Below are 24106 nucleotides of genomic sequence, written 5' to 3' on the forward strand. Positions count from 1 at the left end.
ATTTATACGACGCGTTTCTATTATAGACCCTGTAGTATATTTGCTCCTTCGTGTGTCGGTTCTCTTTTGTTGTTTTGCTTCCGACGCTTTGGCTATGGTCGATAACGATGTGCAGCGCTTGCTGCGCTTCACTGTCAGTTTTTTTTTCTTTCTTCCTTGCGCTTACGCGCCCTGCTCAACGTAATTGGTCAGGCGTTCTCTGGCAGTCACACTCGTATCACCCCGCTTCGGTGCTTAACGTGTGCCTTGCTTTCTCTTATAGAGCCTGCATGCTTCTGGGACTGTTCTTTATACTCTCCGCAATAGCCATTATCAGCAAAGCCATGGACGACCTAATCGTGCGGGAGAGCCCCACTTGGGTAAGACGGCTGAGCTGAGTTTTGTACCTTCCCTGAGGGTTGGTCGTGGAAGGCGATAAATCGTGAAGCTTGCTGCGAATCGATACGTCTCGCAGAGAGTAAACCGCGCATTTCCGTGTGCAGTTCCGTCAGTCTTATCGGGCTTTTCCGAAGTGACTTGTGAGCCACACCTGAGTGAATGCGTAGATTAACAGTTGAACCCCGGAACTGAATGATCTTAACCCCAAACTTCCGGTGGCAAAACGGGGAGGAAGCGCACGGTAAACAAGCGATTTGTGTGTTCATTGTCAGAAGGCTGTTTTAGCAACCGTGTTAACAAGGTCATGCGTGTGTGGCATGCCTGTAATTGTCGTCAAGGGCATTTGTGTGGGTTTTAAATGCTACGAAAGGGCACTTCCGGATGACATCGACCTCGTGGCAACGTATCAAATTATGCAATTAAGGCACACCCAATATCATCTGTTTCTACTGTTCTTCGAGCGCGTGCCGAAGTAATCACGGAAGCGTCAGAAATAAAAAAAACTGATGGTAATTAATGCAATTGGCGATTTGCAACGCGGTTTGCACAGGCACCGTAAAAACGGCCTTCCCAACCCAGACATAAAGAAATCAGAAAAAAACAAAGCAACGGAATTTTATTTAGATATTTACTCTGGAGAAAGAACAGGAAGGAGGAGGAGTACACACTTATTGTAGAACCAGCACTTCATGATGGCCGGGCCTAAGCCTCCCATGAGGGGACGTCAAGGGCTTGCCTCGCCGCCGCCTCACGGGCGTGCTGGGTCACCCAGATTTGGTCGTCGAGGGCGGAGCTCCGCAGAGCCTCACGCAACCACGACGAGAAGGTCGTGGTGTTAATGTGTGTATACTGTGCTGGGCACTACCACAGCATACGCGGAAGCGCAGCCGGGTGAGTGCCACAGCACCGGCAGTTGGGGGTACTGTAAACTTCAGGGAATATAAGGTGGAGGCGGGCGGGTGAAGGGTACGTATTTGTTTGTAGCAGACGCAGGGTGGTAGCCTGCGCCCGGATGAACTTGGGCTGAGGTTGGGGGAAGGTTCGGCGACTGAGATAAAATGCCTTAATGAGATCGTTATAAGTGGTCAGATTGTCCCTGGTGTTCAACTCGTCTCCAGTGTCTCCGGCAACAAAGCTATATTTTCCACAGATGTTTCAAACGTTTTAAGGGAGATTTACCATGCCACTGAATGCTAAATTAACTGAATGACTCTCAGATTTGCTGATGAATATCTCGGAACAGAAGCGTTCTCAGAGAATCAAAGGGAAGTATTTTTTAAAAATACGATTGTCCTAAAGTTCCAAATATAATTATATATCACAATCGCGATAGTAAAAAAAAATAATAAGTGTTTGTATCTGCGTGTTTGGTGACTCTAATTCGTCTCGAACATTGTGTCCACCAACGTTGGTAGACCACCCGTGAAAGCAGATGTTGCGCAGCTAGCATAGCGTTTCTATTAAATTTACTGTTATATTAGGTTTGAACACCTTGTATAGGTATTCTGCAAAGCAGTTACTCAGCTATATTTTTCGTAATTCATTACAGAACACGTTATCTGTTCATAATGAGATTTCCGCTGCTTTATATTGATTCCTGCATTTTTTGGGACACCGTCACGATTACTTACTGTAAGGCGGGTAAAGAGTGGTAGAGTAGCAGTCTGGGTCAGTTGGTACATACTGAATAGTAAAAACCAGTCGAAAGACGAAGGACAGAGAAGAGACGTGGCACACACGACGACTGGACGTCTCTTCTCTGTCCTTCGTCTTTCGACTGGTTTTTACTATTCAAAGAGTTGTAGTTAATTACAGAACGAAACGGAAAAGCAAGGACTGAAATGATTAAATGATACACACGAGTCAGTCGATATAATGAGTCGTGCACGTAGTACAACTCGGATACGGAGCACTGGGGGGAAAATGTGCTTGTCACTATGTCTGTCTCGGCACTAACCGTTATATAGTGGAACTAGTTTCCATGTGCGAAGGGTATTACGGCTGCTGCAATTCATCTTGTCTCTGCGAAATTGAACTGGTTTGCTGAACGTAACCGCCTTTTGGCTGAAGATTTTACCTTTCTTTTATGGTTCCAGATACCCGTCCTCATTATCCTTGCCGGGGTTGGCGCAGCAGCTTGCTTTCTCTTGGCGGTTATCAAATTCATCCTGGCTAAGCGACTAGGAAGCTTGTCCTTAGTCCTCGATGGTGAGTCAGTGGTCTTTTTTTAAACCTTTGCAGAGGCAGTTTTAATACGATGACAAATGGTGTTTAGCCCCTCTTTCAGTATATGGTCGGCCCAGATTTACTCTCCCACTTCCCTCCCCCTACGTTTCACCCAAATCATTGCTGCCTCTTTCGCTGGGGAAAATCACCGAAGATCGATTGCGCCGCAGTTTGCAATTATAAATAGGCCAAACAAATCTTGCTATAGGCTTGCTGAAGCAATGTCTGAACTCTGGCTGCTCCCAGTGAGTGCAAGACGAACTCGATCACGAAGCAGCTTTATGAGGATTGATTAAATGCACGGTGGCTGAATGTTGAATTCCCTATGCGAAATAGCACCTGAATACGCAATATATGAATACGAGTGTGCATTGTGCAGCACTCATTTCACGCAGCTGCAATAACGGCCCAATCAAGAATCATGGCCAAGTGAACCTTTAAATGCGTCGTCCGATGTCGAATAACATCACACAATTTTGCCACATTTCATAATTTTGCTATGGGCGACACGAGCTTGTTCCCGGACGTTTAAGGATCCTGGCTTGGTACTGATACTCGGCTGGCTTTTATTCCTATGCTTTCATTTGCGAAGTCTTTTGCGAAGCCATTCATCAACTCGTACTCAGTGAACCCATACATTCAACTTTGAAATTCACTGTGATGGAAATGCATTGATCAATTCGGCTTCACGCAGAGACGTTAGAAATACCTCTCGAGCAGGTGGTCTTCGACAGACTACAATGCTGAAGCAACGTTCAGTATTGTTACACGCTGACGCGCGAATTTCCTCAGTCACAGACCACGTTAATGAGGGCAAGTTAAGACTACATTTGAGAATGTCGCAGCTTCTCTAACCAGTGATATATATGCCTGCATGTTGGCCGGCGTAGCAACTCGCGCACCTGCAGGCGTCGGAAACTTGAGCAAGAATGCATCTCTTGCGAACGTAGTCTGGAAGTTGCCTTACTAGCTCGTTCTCGCTAGGACTCTAATTCGCTTACTGGCGAGCTTATTCTATGCACTGGATTACGTGATTTCACCTTCCAAACGTCTGTTACTTTTTCTTTTTTTTTTCAGGGATAAACTCCTTAATTAGCAGTTTCTGCGCCGTGGCCATAATAGTGAGCGACCTGGTCTACGACTCCAACCCCGAAGTCTGGTACATGGACGCCGTGCTTAGCACCGTTGCAGCGCTCATCATGCTCCTCGTCGGGGCCAAGTAAGGATCCGCCTTGTCTCCGTTTGACAGAACAGTGCATTATACTTAAAGTGGCACTCACCATGCGGGTGAGTAAGGAGAGAGGGGGATGTTATACCTGCAGTGATTTTTCAAGAACTGCCCGAATTATCACCGCCAGGACGCTACGTTTCAAGTGTAATATGTAGTGAACTTAAAAGCTTAAAAGCTGGGCATGTAAGCAGTACGTCGTCATTGAGGAACGAAGAACGGAGCCATCATAAAACACTACCCAAAATTTTAGATTTCGATGGACACTGCTCGTTACTTTCCTAAGTTCCCTGAGCGCTTCGATGCGCGAGGCATACAACAGGATAACGAAACAGGATAACACATTTGACAGGTTGTACGACCACGTTTGACAAATTGACCCCTTCAGTTTTGACGAGTTGGGCAAACACGGACGCTTGCCACCCTCAAGTAATCCTTTAGTGGGCCGAAGTCATGTCTTCATGTTAAAATTAATATCCACGTTACGCCCGACGTCGCTGCCGGCAACGAATTCAAGCCTATCTGCAAGGTGGTAATGCTGCTGTGACGGGAGGCATTATTGCACTTTGCCATTGTCATAATAAACAATAACAATACGTCTGGGATTGAACGGAATTTCTGACGTATCGGACACCCGAAAAAAAAAAACGGTAATGTTGGGGAACGTTGTCACTTACAATATCTCAATAACTTGCGTATTTAAGACTATGGTAATGCACCTCATGCATCTGCGAATCTCGAACAAATTGCGCAGCCTCAACTCCCGCATAGTAAGCATCGATGTTCACGTTTTCTTCCATGAGCCCCCATTGACTCAGTCTTATACAAGGTGTTGGTGTTGATACTTTGACAGCACCGGTCAGACGGCGGCCAGCTTTGATAATTGGCCAGCAGCGAATGCACATGAGCCGAGCACTGCTTCCTATTCATAATTAAACGGATAATATCGCCACTGCGCCCTGCGTGAAACATACGCTATGACATAGAACACTTTGCGCTTGCAGCCGACTTACATGAGAACGAACATTCCTATGTCAGCACTGAACATTAATCAGATTATCATACCTTGAGCTTCAACGCATATTTGGCCCATGGACTAACGCTGCCAGTGCATCTCGCGAAACGAAGGCACTTTTAACCTCCCTTGGAGACAACGGTCTCAATGAAATACTTTGTTGAGTGTTGGGGTGTTTTGTGTATGTCGCGTGCCTGCTACGTGCACTGCGTATAAAATTTAATTTTTCATCGTACCGATCTGGAGTAGCATCCTAGACATGCCATAAGGCATCCCTCTCCAGGATTCCTTAAAGCGCCCCCCCCCCCCCCCTCTCTCTCGTTCTCTTGCTGCTTTGGCTATGAAATTAAACCATTGCCGATGATCGGCTTCCTAGGATGACATCACGCTGTAAAGAACCTAGTGATTCTCATTTAAGTGTTGCAACTCTGCCACAGGGCATCAAATCACGCAGCATCGACGAAAACTTCAGTTCGATAATTTATATTATTTCAGAGGAAATATAAAGTAGATTCAGACGATTTCACTCCTGCATTTACTTCAAATACGGTTTCTTTTCTTTGATGAATAAACTGGCATCACTTATAATTTAAGTTAATATGCATGCTAATTAAGTCGTATCATCAGTAAGGGAATATGGTACTTATCAGTAAGGAAATATGGCTCCGAACAAATGAAAATGAACGAATAGAAGCATGCTAATGTTACTTTGCAGTTGCAGAGGAGCGCTACAGTGCTGAATTTATGGTCATGTCTGCAAGACTGGGCAGTGACAAAAGTGCGATTACACTTCTGCACTTGGCGATACGGCGATACACGCTGGTCGTCTTGTACTGGGTCGCATAATATAGACGTCATGTAGGATGGCGGGGTTTTTACGTTATATATATATATATTATATAATGTATATATGTATATTTATGTATATATATGTATATATATATATATATATATATATATATATATATGTTCAGCAGTGCGTTGAGGGTAATTTCTCAGTATTCACGGGAAGTTCGAGTGGAATTTGACTAACTTTCTGTGAAAGAACTCACCCATTCATCTTTAATGCGATTTATTATTATTTGTTTGACAGGCATGCCATATACGTATCATACGTGGCCCTGTGGCATAAAGAAGTATGGTGTGTCTCTGCTTTATTTATCAGTGCTAAGCGTAACAGGCAAACAATGACTAATCTGAAAGTTTCCACATGACTGCAAATAGAAAACTACTGTCACTAGTTCGTTTACTGTCTCAGCGCAAATGCGAGTTGCTGTTGAAACACACCCCCTAACCTTTAGCTCGTACTGTTTCAGGGTCCTGTTTGAAAATTGGTCGATAGGACGTCACGGCCACATGACACTTCAGTGAAAGACGGTGGCCTCGGACAGTGTTTCCAGTTGGAAGTGCGATAATTGCTCCTCTTAGCCACGTTTTCGCCCTCCTCTCCTTCCACGCTCTGTGAAACGGCGCGGAGGCTGTGTGCAAGTCCCGCCTTTTCTCCTGGCGTCCTCAGCGGGCTACACGGCGCCAGAGGACTCTGCACGTTCTCTGCTGGACAGACGGCGATGCTCTCATGTCGACCTGTGCACCGCACTGTTGCCGCAGTGGTGCGGCATGGCCCCCCTTATTTAAGCTGAAGGAAGCGCACGACCGGGTCTACACGCTCGGCGGGTGGCTGTGAAGATATGCGCTATGTATTCGAGGTCACCGCGGTACGAGACACGTGGTTTCTCGCGCGAGAACCTTTTTAGAGGCAGAGTTTGTTGTACGTCTGCAGTGTTCGTGGTCGAGTGGTTGATTGAGCATAAGCGAGAAACCTGATCGCGAGCCCATTTCCTTTGTACCCGAACGGTGTCCTGCTTTTAGTCTATATGTGTCTCGTGAAGGCGATGATCAGTGCCAGTTGACGTACACCACACGCTCAATGGCAGCACTTCGTAGCTCACAAGAGCCGCTGGTCACGCTGGCTTTTGTAATTAGCGTCTCGCGCGGCTATGTGGCAGTGACGAAGTTGCCAAGCTTGAGTTTGTCGCAGCGATTGCGTTCTAGTACGAGGTAGCATCTATGAATTAGAAGCCCGGCGCGCATCGATTTTATACAACTTGTAAGCACTGACCGCAGTACGCGATCAATTTATATGCGTCCAGAACACGCTGTGCAAGTGCATGTCGCATTATTGTTACGCGCTTCGAGGTCATCTGGACCGACTCGAAGTCTACGCACGCATTCCAGCCGAGCCGAAAGCGCGAGATAACACTTTTGAGGATTTCATGGAGTTCTTGGTTCAAGCATTGCTATCAGTGAAAGAGATTTATTGCATGCGTAACAAGTTTTTATTGTTTTATTCTGTGTGAGTTGTCATCGTGTGAACAATGTTTAAAAAATTACATTATAACATTGACATGTAGTGCAATTCGAGCACTTGTGACCGAAGAAGCTACAAGAATATTTATTTCCCGTTTGTTCTTTTTTTAAATTAATACGTCAGCTGTGAACACAATAAAGATATGATCTGAGCTCCTTCCTTGCGTTCAATGAATTCTAGTGGCAGTTGTCGTTTATTAGCCGCGAAAACCACTTCGAAGTCACCCACGTGACTTCCAAGTCACCCTTCGACCTATCGCCATTGCGCCGCCCGGTCTCACTTTTTCGCTCCCCACAACGTTACCGTATACTAACCATATTTTCTTGCTAGTAAGAGTCGAATCTATCATTTTTTTCTCATACATCCTAAACAGAACCATATATTGAAGCTGCGTCTATCGATCAATATGAGTGGAGCACAACCAGCTACTTACGGTATATTCGCGGACGGAAACTGCCCAGGGCCGACGTGAATGACCTACTTAAGAGCCTTCATTGTGCGACTCGCGCACGAAGAGTATTCTGTAGCTTCTAGCAGAATTGCGGTTGAGGCAGTCGCGGAGACGGTCGACTTTGCTTACAGATATGGCGCGCAAGTCTCCTAAAAGAGCCAAGCACTGTAATGAAGGTGGAAATTGGAGGCGTCGTTGCGCGCCGCTAATGAGGAGCTTTAGAAATAGCGGACACTATTTAGTTAGCGCATGCTATCCCCACTGCGAATAAAAAAAGCCAGGCGAACTTTGGGTTCTGCGCATGCGCTGTTACACTATTTCTTGGGCTCACTAAGCAGCTTGTGTACGGTATTTACAATGCACTGATAATACCGCCTAAATTCGGCGATCTTGGTAAGGGAACACTACCGAAGCAACACTGCTAATTTAGTGCGCAGATACTGTTGCAAATAGGGCTTCCGTTTACGTTTTCCTTTTCATTTTGTGTGTGCTCTCCGCGACATTTAGAAAGTGATACGCCGGCTCTTCCGATCATTTAACAGTGCATGGTTTATATGCCTGAAATACGAGTAACGCTGAAACCCCCGCGAGGTACGTAATTGGATTTTTTGTTACAGGGCCGCCGCACGAAGCTGCGTATGTTTTGGTTGCCTTTCGCTCCGCCGTTTCTTCTGGGGCTTCAGTGGAAGCGATCTGGTCCCAAGCTTTATTTTAGCCTTTATTAATATCATCTCAGCTGGAAATAATTATCGGCCTCCCTAGAAGCATCTTGCACACCCAATGTGAACGTTTAGTGTGTTAGTGTTTGCAGGCACGTAGCCAGTATTTTTTGGAGGGGGCCAAAGCCTCCAGTGGTCCGGAAAAAAATATGTATGCACGAGGTATGTTCAAAAAGAAACCGAGCTTTTGCTATAACATCTTTATTGCTTAATCTACAACTTTTTAAGGACTGTCCCCCTCAAAGTAATCCTCTCTACTGGCAATACACTGTTCTCATCGGTTCTTCCAATTTTGGAAAGCGTCCTGGAACGCATTTTTTGGGATGGCGCTCAGGTATCTTGCCGCATTGTCCGGAATCTCCTCTATGGTTTGTAGACGACGTCCTTTCAACGGTGGTTTTAAGTTTGGGAAACGGGAAACAATTTGCTGGGGCTGGGTCCGTAGAAAACGGTGGATGGGGCACAGCGGGAGTGTTATGTTTTGTTAGATAGCTGCGGACAAGGAGCGACGTGTAAGCTGCGCATTGTCATGATGCACATCCAAATCTGGTTTTCCCACAATTCAGGCTTCTTATTGCGCACAGCATCGCTCAAACGCCTTAGATTTCTCTGGTAGACTTCCGTGTTTACCATATACCACGTGGCACAATTTCCGGCTGGACAATGCCTTTGTCCACCAAAAAAAAAAAAAAAAAAGACCACAACCAACGTCACCTTGATCTTTCAACGACTCATGTGTGCTTTTTTTTTTTTTTTTGGACGAGGAGACCCTTTGTCCATTCACTGCGACGACTGCACCGTCGTTTCAATATCATAGCCATAAATAAGTCTCATCGCCTGTTATGTTCTTAAGGAAGTTTTCATTTTCATTGGCAGTCACAAGCAGTTCCTGGTTGATTTCAACACGGGTGTGTTTCTGATCGTCAGTCAGCAAACGCGACATGCATTTTGCATTGACACGCATCTCAAGTTTGTCATTTAAAGAGAAAGATAAGTCAGATGCGAAAGGCAGGGAGGTTAACCGGAAGGTAGATATCCAGCTTGCTATCCTGCACTGGGGAAGGGGAAAGGCGAGAGAGAAAGACAAAGAAAAATGCCCGCACGTAGAAAGAGAGTGAGATGGAAAAAAAAAATACTCGTATGTGGAAAAGCACCCGGACGCACACGCGCACGCACACGCGCACACAAATTAACGCAGGAGTCGCAGCCGATCAAACCGGTCGCTTGACCGGAGGAACTTCAGCAGCGCCTTCGTCGCCTTCTGGTGTGAAGACCACATCGGCCGACATTCCAAGATCGTCTGCTCAGAGAGCTACCGGTCGTCGAGGCGTGCCAACCCCGTGACGAGTGACTGTCTCTGGGAGCTGTAGCGGGGACAATCACACAGGATATGTTGGATTGTTTCCTCGCTGCCGGGACTATCACAGGCAGCACTGTCAGCAATTCCGATGTGGCAATTAGCAAATGCATTCGTGAAAGATACTCCAAGCCACAGTCGGCAGAGAACAGTTGTCTCGATTCGGAATAGTCCAGATGGAATGCGTAGTCGGAGGGATGGATCCAGGCGGTGCAATCGAGTGTGCCGGAAACCTGTCGTGTTCCACATGGATCGTGTGGCATCACGCGCCAGTATGCGAAGCTCGGTTGCTGCATCAGTTCGTGATAGCAGTATAGGTTCTTTGACGGCATTTTCGTGAGCCCTCCTCGCAGCTTCATCGGCATGTTCATTGACCATGATGCCGCAGTGGTGTGGGAGCCACTGAAAAGTGATTTCATGTCCTTTTTATGCCAGTTGGTGATAAAGGTGCCTTATTTCCAGTACAAGTTGGTCTCGGGATTCACGACGTAGAGCGGATAGCAGACAATGCAGGGCTGCTTTCGAATCGGTAAATATGCTTCATCTTCGTGGTAGATCTTCATGAATCATGCGAAGTGCGCTACGAAGTGCAGCAAGCTCCGCAGGAGTCAACGTTGTCCGGTGAGTAGTTTTAAACTGAATGTCACGGCTTTTTCTGGGAGTCTATAGTCTATAGACTATAGTTTCTGGGAGTCTATAGTCTATAGACTATAGTTTCTGGGAGTCTATAGTCTATAGACTATAGTTTCTGGGAGTCTATAGTCTATAGACTATAGTTTCTGGGAGTCTATAGTGTATAGACTATAGTTTCTGGGAGTCTATAGTCTATAGATCCGTCTATCGTTGTCGAGCCATCAGGGTAAAGGTGAAGATGGCCCTTGTATGTCTCGTGCAGCGCGAGTAGATAGCTGCTTGAGAGCTGGCGACGAGAATCCTGCTTTCGTTCAAATTTGTAGCGTTCAAAATTTGATGGCCACGATCCTACGCTGATGCCCACTTCGTCAGCCAATAATGGAACAGTTAAACGATGATTCCCGCGAATCACTGCACGAAATCTCTCGATATGGTCAGCATCAGTTCATGTAGAAGGTCGTCCAGGCTTGGGATCGTTACGGACCGACATTCTACCGTGTTCAAAACGCTTAAACCACTTATAGCACTGCCGGCGACTCGTACAACCCTCCCTGTATGCTTGGCTAAGCAATTGAAATGTCTCTGCGAAAGGTTTGCTAAGTTTGCAGCAAAATGTCTCACACACACGTTGTTCTTCAAGCTCTCTCATTGTCAATTTGGCACTAATCCGACGGACAGGTTCTTCATGTGCTCACTTCAGCGGCTGTAGCTCACCAACTAACGGTCAGAGTGAAACGCGGCAAATGAGTTTCTTGTCTAAACTTGACACTACGTGCGCCCTCTGCCCGTTGGGGCGCTATTTCAAAAGTGCGGTTTCTTTGTCAACATACATCGTGTATATATAATATAATATATATATATATATATATATATATATATATATATATATATATAGTGTGTGTGTGTGTATGTATATAATTTGTCAATTATATTGTTACGAGGTATTGCGTATGAGCCTGCCATTAAAGGACCGCTGTGCTACGCGAAGAGGAAGAAGATGGGACATGCTTCGTGAGATGCTGTCAGCCATTCTCTGGTAGCAGCAGCCTGTAAATATTGTCTCGCCCGTGTAATTGCGAATCCCCGTGACAATTTGGTGGAGGTGCGGGGTACCAGAAGAAGCGCTGTACATCGGAGCTCCGCAGTGGTCGTCGAGTCGGGGACATCATTATGACAGACGAGACCACGCCGCCTGCGTCGGCCAGTGCGACTCCTGCACCAGCGCCGATCACAACGTCAGCGATCGTCGTTACGCATCCTAAAGACCCGGGAACGTTCTGCGGTACGGATGAAGTTGACGTCGAAGATTGGATTGCCAATTATGAACGCATCAGTGAGGCCAATCGTTGCGACCCGACGATGATGCTGGCGAATGTGCTGTTTTACCTCAAAGGAACGGCAAAGGTGTGGTTCGATAACCATGAGGCAGAGATTGGAAGTTGGGACACTTTCAAAACAAAACTTAGTGCTTTGTTTGGGAAGCCCATGGGTCGAAAGGCGGCCGCAACGCAAGAGCTATCTATCCGCGCTCAGACGTCCACTGAACCATACATATCCTACAATCAGGACGTCTTGGCTCTTTGCCGTAAAGTGGACATGGACATGACGGAGTCGGACAAGGTTGGTCATGTACTAAAGGGAATCGCGCACGATGCGTTCAACCTATTACTGTGCCGAAATTGTGTGACCGTCGACGCAATTATTGAAGAATGCCGGCATTTTGAGCAGGCCAAAAGTCGTCGTATTGCGAGGTCATTGGCTCGGCTATACCGAACACCGCCCTGACGTCATCATGCGAAGACGGACAGTCCTCTCGTCTGCAGTCATCGCCGCCATCGGAAATTACACGAATCGTCCGTCGGGAAATCGAAGCAATTTGCTCCTGCTCTCACGAACAACGGCCACGGCGATTTTCACGTGCCGGCCGTTTCCCTGGTCCAGTCCATTGTGCGGGAGAAACTCAGAAACTTGGGTTTCGCCGTCTGCACCGTTGCTCAGTCTCGGACAACTGACTTTCGCCCTAGGTCGCCGTCTCGCCCGAGATCACCGCCCCAGGAACAACGGTTTTATCCGTGCTCTAGTAATCCGGCTGAATGGCGGACGGCAGATGATCGGTCGATTTGCTTCCACTGCCGCCGTATCGGTCACGTCGCACGCCATTGCAACAACCGTTGGGTGTCGCCGTCAACTCGGGATGACACTGCTAGCCGCACCGACAACTACCGCCGTTTTCAGCACGCTCAGCCATACCAACCATACAACACTGATAGATACGGCCGCTTCCAGCCTTTTGAGCCGTACAACGTCGATGCCACCTACGCCACACAGCCGTTCCCCGTCGTCCCGAGGTCACCAGTCCCGTTCGCCGCCAGCGCGTCGGCCATCGTCTCCTTCGCCTCTACGACGACGTCCGACATCGCCGCTCAACCTTCAACAGGGAAATTAAGGGATGCAGCTCTTAGAGGTGACGCTGCATCTTTGACTTCCACCTCAAATCCTCTCCTCGTATTGTCGACGCGACGAAACTTGATCGACGTTGACGTTGACGGCTTAACTGTTCCCGCGCTCGTCGATACTGGGGCACAAATATCCGTGATGAGTAATCACCTTCGTCGCCAGCCTCAAGAAAGTCGAAAGGCGGCTACTGCCCCCACCGCTACTGGTATTATTCGCGGCGCTGATGGAAGAAGTCCCGCAGTCATCGTAATGTGCACAGCTCGCATCAGTATCGCCAGTCACCATATGTCTGTTTTGTTTACTATTCTCGAGCAATGCCCCAACAACATCACTCTCGGACTCGATTTCTTGTCGGCCCATGCCGCTCTTATTGACTGTGCAACCGGCGTCTTCATCTTGAGCTTCCTCAACTGGCAGATGTTCCAGATTTACCGTTACACCGCTTATGCTCTGTCGATTATGTTCGGTTGTCACCGCAAGCCGCCACGTGTGTTGCCTTGACGACGGCATCACCAGTTCCAGACGGCGACTATATGGTGTCTCCACTAGTTGAAGTACTGTTGACCAGAAATATTGCTGTGCCGCACACCCTTGTGACTGTTGTCGACAACCACATCCAGCTCCCGCTTCTCAACTTCAGCAGCTCGACCCAAGCTCTCCCGCAAGGCATCTGTGGCCAACGTGTCTGCGCTTGATGAATGCAACGTCGCGGCACTAGACGCCGACACTTGTTCGGCCTTTCTTGCAAGCGGTCCAGCAAATCCACTCCCCGACGAAATTACGACGATGATTGCCCCTGATCTTCCGACTTGTCAAGCCGCGGAACTCCACCACCTCCTAACGACCTATAGGGATATCTTCGACTTCGATGACCACCCTCTCGGTCAAACGTCTCTCGTAAGTCATCGAATACATACCGGAGATGCTATTCCTATCAGACGGCGACCCTAGCGTGTGCCCCATTCCGAACGCCAGGTCATACAACGAGAAGTCGACAAGATGCTCTCTAAAGACGTCATAGAGGCTTCCTTAAGTCCGTGGGCGTCACCTGTCGTCTTGGTCACTCTTGGTGTATTTCCATTAACCACCACCGCCCGCCCGAACTACGACGAGGCCCGGCGCCGACTGTGACGCGTAAACCAGGAGCCCCCTTCCGAAACAACAGCCGCCGCCCTCCCTGGAAACTGGCCTTCGCGGAATCCCCCGTCTCCTGACCCTGTCAAACTGACCGTCACGGAGAGGGGCCAGCGTCTTGCATTCCCGTAGGAACCACGTGGTACACGTCCCAAGGGGCCACCCGTTGCCTGGTGTGCGGGGGCGATCAGGCAACATTGGCGGCGGAGCCCGGCGGAACGTAGACACATCATGGGCGGAATATTACGAACTGGTCGAAGATTGTCATTGGCTAAGAAGAACTAAAGTGCATTCCCTCGTCGAGTGAAAGAGGGAAACGAAAAGAATAAAAAGGAGAGCAGGAGTGTCGTGTGGACGCTCGGAGATGTAAACGCTCGGACATGCAAATACATTAGCATGTAGACGGCTCCAAGAGTCATGGAGCCCTTCGTGTAAAATAACATGTACATTTTGTATATAAAACCCTTTTCTGATCTCTCGGCACCTCTCCTTCTCCCGGTACCTGACACGTCACCATCCATGGAACCTTAGTGGCCGCTCGGACCTTCGTACTTCGCAACAGGGCTCATCAATCAGCATGGAGATAACTTCGTCGACGCTGGCTGGCACCCGGTGGATGAGCATGAGATCCAGCCACTTAATTCGCTCTTCAGCTGTCGTGTTCCGTAAACATCCTGACTCTCTTCAGTGTCGAGCTTTCTCAATCATCTGAGGAGTGTATGAACTTTATGGAATAGGTCTCTGTCACATTCTACTTGAGCATCCATCGCATAGCGTGCGAACTCTCCTTGCATGACCTGCCATTTTGCATTCGAGATCTCCCACTCTCCTTTTAGTATAGGGACAGGCGCCGTTCTCATATCGTTCACGTAAAATTCAAAGGCAACAGAGTTAAAGTTAACCCTGGCGACGCGCCATGGTAGGACAAATCGAAAGCTCTGTATTCTGTTCTTCGGTTTCCGGTAGTTCGCAAAGCGATGCTTGAGAGAGGCACTCAAATCGTCAATATAGGGAATGGACTTGACTCTCCTGCAGTGTTCCTCTACTGAACTAGAAGAATAATTGGCCCGATATTTCGGCGTGCTGACGGTGCACCCGTGATACTTCGCAGTTCACTCCAAACTCGGTCGCCTTGCGTGGATTCAAAACAAAATTCCTCTGCTTGTATTGAGGCGAAAAACAAACCGCGATACTGATATTAGACGCTCTTGCCGGATAGGATTGAAGACTTTAGTGACAATGTTATTTAGTTGCCTGCCTATGATTTGTTGGGAAATTTATATGCACGTAAGCGGATGCGTATTTGTTTGCGGGAGAGAAATCAATGCATCCCTGCTTGTACTTGTATTCCTCTTTCGCTTGGGAAAATCATCGAAGAGTTTCATTTCGGGGGTGGTCCTGGCGCCCCCCCCCCCCCCCCCCCCCCCGCCTCGTTCCTTTAATACCTGTCTGCCGACAGGCCTAGTTTCCTACAATAAATACTAGAGGGAACTCATGGGCTGCGATCGTGCAGCCACCATAGGAATGATGGGTAGTATATATACATGAACTTGTCTGATGTTCGTGCTTGTGGATTCAGACGTCCATGCGGCTTCGTTTATTACGCTTCATCTGCCTTCGTTGGCCTAAATTTCAAGGCAATCAACTTTTTTTTTAATATAGAAGGCAATAAGACTTCGTGAACAAGCATAATTGCTGCTAATTGCAGATTGCTGATTCCGCTTGTCTGTGCATCCGTGGCGTAATGGTTTCAACATCGGGCTCCTGTGCTAGAGGTCCTGTGTTCGAATCATGCAGTCGGGCAATTTTATTAATGTTTATTGAATGATTTATAACCCAATACTTTGTTGAATTGCCCTGCACGCAGCTCCCGTCGACACTAGAGCCTCAGTCCCCTCTAGTAATTGTATAAAACTCTATGCCTACATGGATTGCAGGCTCAGTAAGCTCTGGCAGTTTTGGCCTGCACTGTGATATCGGTCTCTTTCGCGCTCTAGAAGAGAACTAAAGTGGCACCTTGTGCTTTACCATGACGTTTAGAGCTGGTATTTCACGCAAGCACTAACTTAGAGTGACAATTTGATGCATGCTTTCGAAGCTCCTGTATTGTATGGGGACTTCTGATTGTCAGGTTTCTTATTGTTGAATGTGGCGAGTGTATAACTGTCATTGGTGTATGACGACAAGAAATAAGACGGATTTTTTCATAAAGGTAGTCGGAACTCGCTAGTCCAACGCCACTTTCCCCATATGGACCAGGGGCAGCATCGGTGTTGTCTTGAGTACTTACAAGTATGGGTTGTTTGGCTGTCAAGTGTGTAATCCATGTAGCGCGTGCAACACAAGGCATCACTTTCTGTTTTTGAGCGTTTCCGAGATAAGTCATTTGGTTCTCTCATCGCTGGCATGCTTCCTGTGCTCGAGTTTTAAAATGTAACTTCAGCAGTTCGAAAATATCGTTGGGAATAGCCTCTTGTGCAAGCGTGCTCGCAGGGGTTCACTTGCCAGCACAACAACACCGTGCTCGTATTGGTGACAAAAGCAGGATTGAAGTGCGTAGCGTATACCACGGAACGAAGCACTTCTTACTCATATATTGGTCTAAAGTCGCCGAAGGCATAAGATGTTTTGGCGGGCCTACTACGTTACCATACGATCGTTCCCGCGACGTCCAATGGGACGAACACGGTTTCATTACTCGCACACCCTTCCCTCATGAGGGACACAGCATCGGGACATCCAAACAATGCTTACAGCACAATGAGTACCACAAAACGGTATCTCACTACGCCCGAGGAAGGTAAGAATAGCTACACCGCAACCGTTCGGCATTTGCTTGAACAGATTGCAGAAGTTGCTGCGCCTGAAAAATTCGCAGGTGACGGAAGAAACGATCAAGAAATTGCACACTTGTGCTCGTCATGTTCCGTAGAAGGTCGGACATATTCCTTGAGATTACAGCTCGTAAAGTACATTTTGCAGCTTGATCTTGGTGTTAAAACTTCTCTTTTACATTGAAGACCCGGCAAAACCAACGAAGCGAGAAACCACCAAGATAGGGGCCCCCTAGCGCGATAACATGCTGCGGCAAAAATTCATTCGACCTCCGCAGACCTTAAGAGCACTTTCCTTTTACCACCGGGGTTCAAACTGAATAGCCTCTACGTCAGGCAAGCGCGCGTAGCAGCGAGCGCTGTAATTGGTGAGAAGGCATGTAAACTGATTCTTTGTATATTTCGAAGGATACACCGAAGCAAAACATGTTAATTGATATGAAACTCGAGAAATCTTTTGTAAGGCTTCTCGGCATACTTAGCAGTGCGAGATGGCTAGCCGAATTTTCTCTGGCACCCAGCAAGCATGCATGTAGAACTAGAAACAGGCTGGTAAAATCGTGCTTTGGCAGGATAGAAGAACTATATAATGGCCGCTTTTTGGCAAAAATTATCCACAAATGGACGCTAGGCCACTTGATATTTAGACCAAGCAAAACAGGTGCGCATGAATATGGAGACTTGAAGTGAATGACTGTGGTCAAACGAATGATGTCTGCACTCTCTGGAGCCTCCGGAGACATCCCTTATTTTACCATTGTTGATCATTTCATGTACAGACGTTTTACAATGCGTATATATTGCCTTACTTTCCTTAGAATGATTCCAGCGGACGGACACTTGAAAATAAGTTAAATATTTAACTTATTTTTTTCTTGTCAGAATAAAATTATTTCTCTATTATACAATGTAACTGCCACTTCGCATAAACAGTGGAGACGCAAAAAACGAGGAAACTGGTGGGAGCTTAAGAATAACACGCGCTTGCCAGGAATGGAAGATAAGCGAATCACCTGATGTGTAATGAGAACGTTGCATTTCTTGTGCTAAAATATTGTGGTGAATACAAGGTGAACATGTAAAAGCTTATGTGAGGTAAACCTTTCATCAGGACTATGCAAGTTGTTTTCTAGCTTTATTACAGGCATTTAGGTGTTACAGATTTTCGATGGGTTGCGGCGGTGGTGGTGATGGTTATATTGTTGCTATACAGGCAGTGCTAGCGTGGAAGTCCATGTCGACAATCGCTCCACTTGAGGGCCACTGTCGAGCGCAAATCGTGCTATCCGCTGGTCCATTAGTCCGTGCACAGTTGCCTAGTAACGCGAGAAGACGCCACACTTCCGTTCGCAATACATGCATGGGTCCGGGAGGGAAGACTACATGTTGCATGCACGCTTGTGGAAATATTCTTCTCAGTTCGTCAAATCATTTCTTTCGCTATGCATTGTATATCACCGTCAGATTTAGTGCTCCGCGTATGTTCAGTGCTCCACGCCCTCCTATATAGAACGTAAAGTAGAGGTCCTTCATGCCAACTATACATTTAGACGTCAGGCTTAGTGCACATTTTCGTCTTTTCTCAGAAATACGAGAGCGCACAGTTGATGTGAGAAGTTAAGCGAGCATTTACCGAAAATTGAGTATTGCATTCTTATAAGTCAAAACTCACCGACCGCACTTTGAATGCTAACCCGGAAAAACGTCACGCGACGGCGTCCTTCAGAAAACACCATATAGGGGTGTCATAAATTAGTAGGGCGCTCTTTTCATAATTTACACACAATGAGGCATAGGGAGACACACTTTAAACATAGGGAGAAAATGTTTCTCCCTATGTTTAAAGTGCTATTCAATTATCGATGTGGTTTAATGTCTCAGAGCTACACTAGGTTTATGAGAGACGCTGTAGTATTGAGACTCTGAACTAGTTCATGGCTAATTATTAACAGCGTATTGAAAACAAAGCGAAGGAAGACAAGCAAGAAAGGTGTTTTTACAGCGAAGCTGTATATGGCTAGCCGATTCGTCCGCCTGTCGCCTGCACGCAGAAACTATCGTCATCAGCAATGACTCGAGCGTCGTCGTCGTCGTCGTCGTCGTCGTCGTCGTCGTCGTCGTCGTCGTCGTCTTCTTCTTCTTCTTCCACAGCTGGCAGGTTGGCGCACCTCGGCGCAACCGCGCGAACGCGCTCGTGCCACTGCTCAAGAGTCGTCGTCTTCTTCCACAGCTGGCTCCGTTGCCGCTCATCATTCCAGCGTAGAATTTCACTACTTTTCTGTCGTCGTAATGGGGAGGCCGCGTTTACGGGGATATGAGCCATTGCTCAAGGGGGTATGAGCCATTTGTTGTCTTACGTGACGGACAGATTTAATTTTGAAGCAATTTAATTTTGAAGAATGGCAAGCGGCAATGCAACAACGGCGGACTGCGGGCATACCGTCAGTGACGTCGTTTTCTCCGTCACAGCCGAACATGTGTGTAACCTCATTAAGAAACACGAAGACGTAACCAATAATTGAGAAAGACTGCATTGTACCGTCTGGATTAACCCTGTGATAAACACCGGGGGCACACGTTTCAGCTTCGCTGGTTGGCGATCTGTACGGAGTGCTTGGGCGGTGATTTTCGTTGTGTGTACGCTTTTCTTCATCTTGGTTTTCAGTGCGCTCTTTGTCATTAGCCACGAACCAGCAACTTGCCCAGTTTTCTATTCTCTTTTGCATTAGTTTTTACCATCCAGTGTTCGTTAATGTTTACCTAAATCTAAGCACACGAGCCTTTTTTGTATCCTGCCCCAATCGAAAAGCGGTAACTGCAGTCGGTATTCAAACTCGCAACTTCGGAATCAGCAGCAAAACTCCATAACCAATGAGAAAACTTGACAGTTGTAAAAAAAAAAAAAATAAAAACATGAGCGGTGCTCTCTAAATAATGTCAAAGACGGTGCACAAGATTTTACCGGAGATTGTCTTTCTGTTTTCTTCAAAAACAGCTGGTCGTTTCCTTCAAGTTCGCGCAAAAATCTAATTACAGATCTGTGATGAACGTGTAGCAATTTCGTCCAGTATTTGCCTGATAAAATGACTGAAGTTAAGAAGAAAAAAAAAAAGAAAAAGAACGAGTAGACTTGCTCTGCGGCATTAGTTAGCGGCCCGTCGAAAAAGATGAGGCGTTGTATGAAAAGGGGATTAAAAACCTCGAGAAAGATCAAAGAAACGGAAGGGTGAATTAGCAGAGGAGCGCGAAATTATCCTTTGATAGCAAGATCTTTGAAGGCATGAGATGTAAGCCCGTTTCAGAGAGCAGCCACGGAACACGACTGAAATGCGAATGTTTGCTTTTCGGGAGCACCTTTTAGAGGCATACCGTGTAGATCGAAAGTGGTGCAAGCTAGAATGTATGTGCAAACTCTTACATCGACGTCGATAGAGAAATACGCGTACAGATATCCGTGGGTTTTGTACACATTGGTTGAACGGCATTCGTATTTGGTGCGGTTGAAAGATACAACGGACTGCCTTTTCATTACTGTGGCACATGATCCGTTTAAGGAGCATGCTTGCTTTAGTAAAATAAAGTCAGAAATCTAGTTTCTTTGATATTGTGCTGACTTGGAAGGTAAAAGTTTTTATTATTACAGCAAATGTAGATAATTGGAAGGTATACGCCTCCTTGGGAGAGGTTGATTGGTTGTCGTGTTTCCTTCTGTTGCGTCGTGAGCAGGCAGTCATTTAGCGCTGACCATACAATTGAATATGGTAGCGTATATGGTTGATGCGTATTGGGGAAATAGGTGGAGCAAGAGAGTCGACGCTCTGGATTTTACGGCGCTCTCCAACAAACACGCTCACGCACGCGCATTAGTGCACGAGAGCTCTGTGGTGCTGCGACTGATCGAGTTATATGAAAATGTAGAAGGGTAGCGAATCTTTCATAGAAACATAACAGGCAGAAGAAAGGGGAAGGCAGAGAAATCAGAAGAAAGTCTGCAAGATGGCCTTAGCAGTGCAAGTGCCTCCTAGCGCCTTCTGATAGTCGCACGGTGGAAATGATATCTCGCATAATTTCTGCTTAAAAGCTCTACGTTCTTGAGAATAGCCCTTCTGGGCAGAATTCGAGCTCTGCACACCTCGCTCACCATACGATGGCTTAACGGATTATGCAGTCGCTACCCCCCGTGAAAATGACAGAAAAGCCGATTGGGTTGATTGCCGAGACCAATGCTTGAAGCTGTGCTTGCTGAGCATAACATGCAGCGGCATAATAAGAAGCCGTGAAGATGACTGTAAAAGATTCAGCGATGAGAGCATGATACTTCGTCTAATCAGAGAGAGAGAAACGTGGTGGGAAAGTCAGGGAGGTTAACCGGGAAAGATTCTGGTTTGCTACCCTGCACTGGGGGAAGGGAAAGGGGAAATGAAAGGCGGAAAGAACGTCTGTGAGAACTATAGTCTGTCAGAAAGTCCACTCGATCGCAAAAACTTCAAGAGTGCCTTGATTGACTTGTTGTGTGACGACTGTATAGGCCGGCGTTCCAGGACTGTCTGCTCCGAAAGCGGCCGGTCGTCAAGACGCGCCAGCGCGGTCGCGAGTGACTGCCTATGTGTGCTGTATTGGGGACAATGACAAATTACGTGCTCAATAGTTTCCTCGTCGCCGCAGTGGTCACACGCAGCACTATCCTCCCATCCGATGTGGAAAGCAAACGACTTTTTTGTAAATGCGACACCAAGCCACAATCGGCAAAGTACCGTTGTTTCGGGTCGGGATAGTCCAGGTGGAGGTAGAAGTCGAAGACAGGGGTCTAGTCGATGCAGACTTGTGTGCTGTCTAATGAATGACTGAGACAAGCGAGGGAGGGAAGAAGGCAGGGAGGTTAACCAGAAAGACGTCGGGTTTGCTACCCTACAATGGGGGAAGGAAAATGAATATAAAGAGAATGAAAGAAAAAGATGAGTATATAAACGTAAACTGATTCCCAAAAATTATTTCTATGGTGTGTGTATATAAGTGCTGCTGTATGTGTCCCCCCTTATAGGTGTAATAGATGAAATGAAAAAAAAAATCAGACAGCAGGCATTACTGTCCCCACCTATCTCACAGACACTAAGACCGCAGGAAGCGAACTAGCGCACTAGATGCCTTTAGCGCAGACGTCCGTTCTGGCCAATGTCTTAAGGTATGACGCCAATTTCGAGAAAAACATTTTTTTTGGGGAAGAGTAAGAATACAAAATATTAGTCTATCTTATGAAGCACCTTTTTCTAGCCAAATCGAAGTATTGCATATCTTGTAATAAATACAAATAATTTTTCAATAAAGAAATTGCTAACAAATATGCGTCTCCCGGCGTGGTAGCGTAGTGTCTTTGGCGTTGCGCCGAAGGCACGGGATCGAATGCAGGCCCCGGTGGCCGCATTTAGATGGGGGTGAAATGCAAAGGCGCCCGTTTACTGTGCATTGGGTGCCCGCCAAAGAACCCCAGGGGGTCAAAATTAACCCGGAGTGCCTCACTACGGCATGCCTCATAATAACATCTTGGCTTTGGCGCGTAAAACACCTGAATTTAATTTTAAATGTGCGTCTCACGCCAGCACTGATAACTTTAACTCACCATGACAAAACAATTTTCGGCAGTCACCTAGGAGAGGCATTGCTTCAGAATGGGGCAAAAAAGTAACACATACTACATGGGCAGGACAGGTGACCGGACATGATGCCTAACCTGTCGTTCTTGTCCGTCTTATTTATTGAGCCATTCTTAAGTTTAAATCATGAACCAGCTAACCAAGCAGAATGTTTTAGAGACATTGATCTACGCAATGAAACAAAACTAACGAGATGGGAGAATCCGGGTAATATTATGATTAAAAAAATGCTCTTCTGATAGGTATACGTTGCTGTAAACTGGAGCCATATTAAAAGTTGCAGTACATCATTTCTCGTGGCCAACTGCGTAAGAAGTAACTGTGTCAGATTTCACGCACACATCTTTGTTAAAAAATGAGTTATGTTTTTGGTGTATGAAATAACTGCGAAAAATTGAGTTCTGAGAAAAAAAAAAAGATTTGAAACACCCTAAGCGCTCACGAAAACACATTATACAGAGCTATAATTCATCAGATTGGTAGCTCGTCTCTTCCTGATTCTTGTTTTTGCCTGATTTCGCCTATTGGGCACCTAATATTTCTTTGTCCAGCTTGTTTTGCAGCATCAGTAGTGTAACGGGAGGCCTGGCCGTTACATTGAGCAACCGGTGATTTATTAGACAAGTTTTGATTGTGTAAAGGCCAGGTTCTGTTCTAACTGGTTTCGGCGTATCAAGTGCGTCTCTGTTGACACATCGCTGAAATGACAGAGAGCGTCAGATACAGCCAACTAAAACACAGCCAACTAAATCACAGCCAACAAAAGATGTCTTCGGTTGCCCGTTTTGCCAATTCGTTCCGTTGAATCCTTCATTCAGTTTGACACTGTTTGAAGCATTGTTTGACAGAATGCCAAGTTCTATGATTGTTTCTTTTCAGTACAGAGTTTGACTCCAGAATACTGCAGCCAACTACCACATTATTTACCGAGTTTCAATCCGCTTTCTGAAGCACTCCTGACATCGGGTCCTTCGCTCACTGTAACTTTTGTGTATTGATTCCCGGCAAACTGTTGTTTCCCTTGCCTTTGCATTCCGAACTTCACCATACTGTAATGACTAGTATTAATGAGGAAACAGCAGTGTATAAACACAACAACGAAAGACAGTTCGCTGTTCTTGTGACACGCAAAAAGCCTACAGAGTGTAAACGAAATGTTTCAAACGTAGTGTGTTCCTCATGTGAGAGCTTATGTTTATCAAATGGGAAAATGCTACAAGTGCTTTTAAAAACAGTTATTACTAGTTCGAACCAAATATTAATGGTAAAAAAAAAACAAGAAAGTACTACACAGTTACAGCATTCTTATGTTACACAGAAAACTGCTACGTTCGGTTTCGGTTTCATTGACAATGGGTTGGGTAAACGTATCGCTGTACCTTTTGAACAGACAGTGCAGGAACATAATTTGCTGTGCAAAATGTTTTCCAGTGAATCGCACATCTAATTAGGCAAAAAACAAAAAAATTGACTTTTTTTGAAGGAAAAAAAAAATGCGTTTCGTTACTTGATGTCAGCTGGGCCCCGCACTGGTCTTCTGTTGGTGCTTGGATGGGCGTTGTCTGTGGGTTCTTGTTGCATTCCCGAACTATGTGTTTGAGGTAAAAGACGAAGTCTTGAGGACCAGCTACGGCTGGTGAACAGGCCTAGGCTAT

General features: G+C 46.5%; 1 protein-coding gene across 3 annotated transcripts in view; it reads left to right on the plus strand.

Annotated features, from left to right (window-relative positions):
• LOC119462391 (transmembrane protein 163) overlaps window positions 1-23903 on the plus strand; it is a 90540-nt gene extending 66637 nt beyond the window's left edge. For 2 of the 3 annotated variants that reach the window (XM_049667668.1, XM_049667672.1), the window contains exons 6-9: window positions 263-359; window positions 2475-2586; window positions 3682-3823; window positions 23331-23903. In XM_049667668.1, coding sequence (XP_049523625.1) covers window positions 263-359; window positions 2475-2586; window positions 3682-3823; window positions 23331-23400 — 421 coding nt within the window. In that variant the 3' untranslated portion in view covers window positions 23401-23903. Of the gene's footprint in view, window positions 1-262; window positions 360-2474; window positions 2587-3681; window positions 3824-6163; window positions 7371-23330 lie in introns of those variants that run through there. The other variant, XM_037723738.2, reaches the window with a different exon arrangement.
• The last annotated feature ends 203 nt before the right edge of the window (window positions 23904-24106 follow it).

Source organism: Dermacentor silvarum, chromosome 1, assembly GCF_013339745.2.
Source record: "Dermacentor silvarum isolate Dsil-2018 chromosome 1, BIME_Dsil_1.4, whole genome shotgun sequence".
Classification (NCBI taxonomy): domain Eukaryota; kingdom Metazoa; phylum Arthropoda; class Arachnida; order Ixodida; family Ixodidae; genus Dermacentor; species Dermacentor silvarum.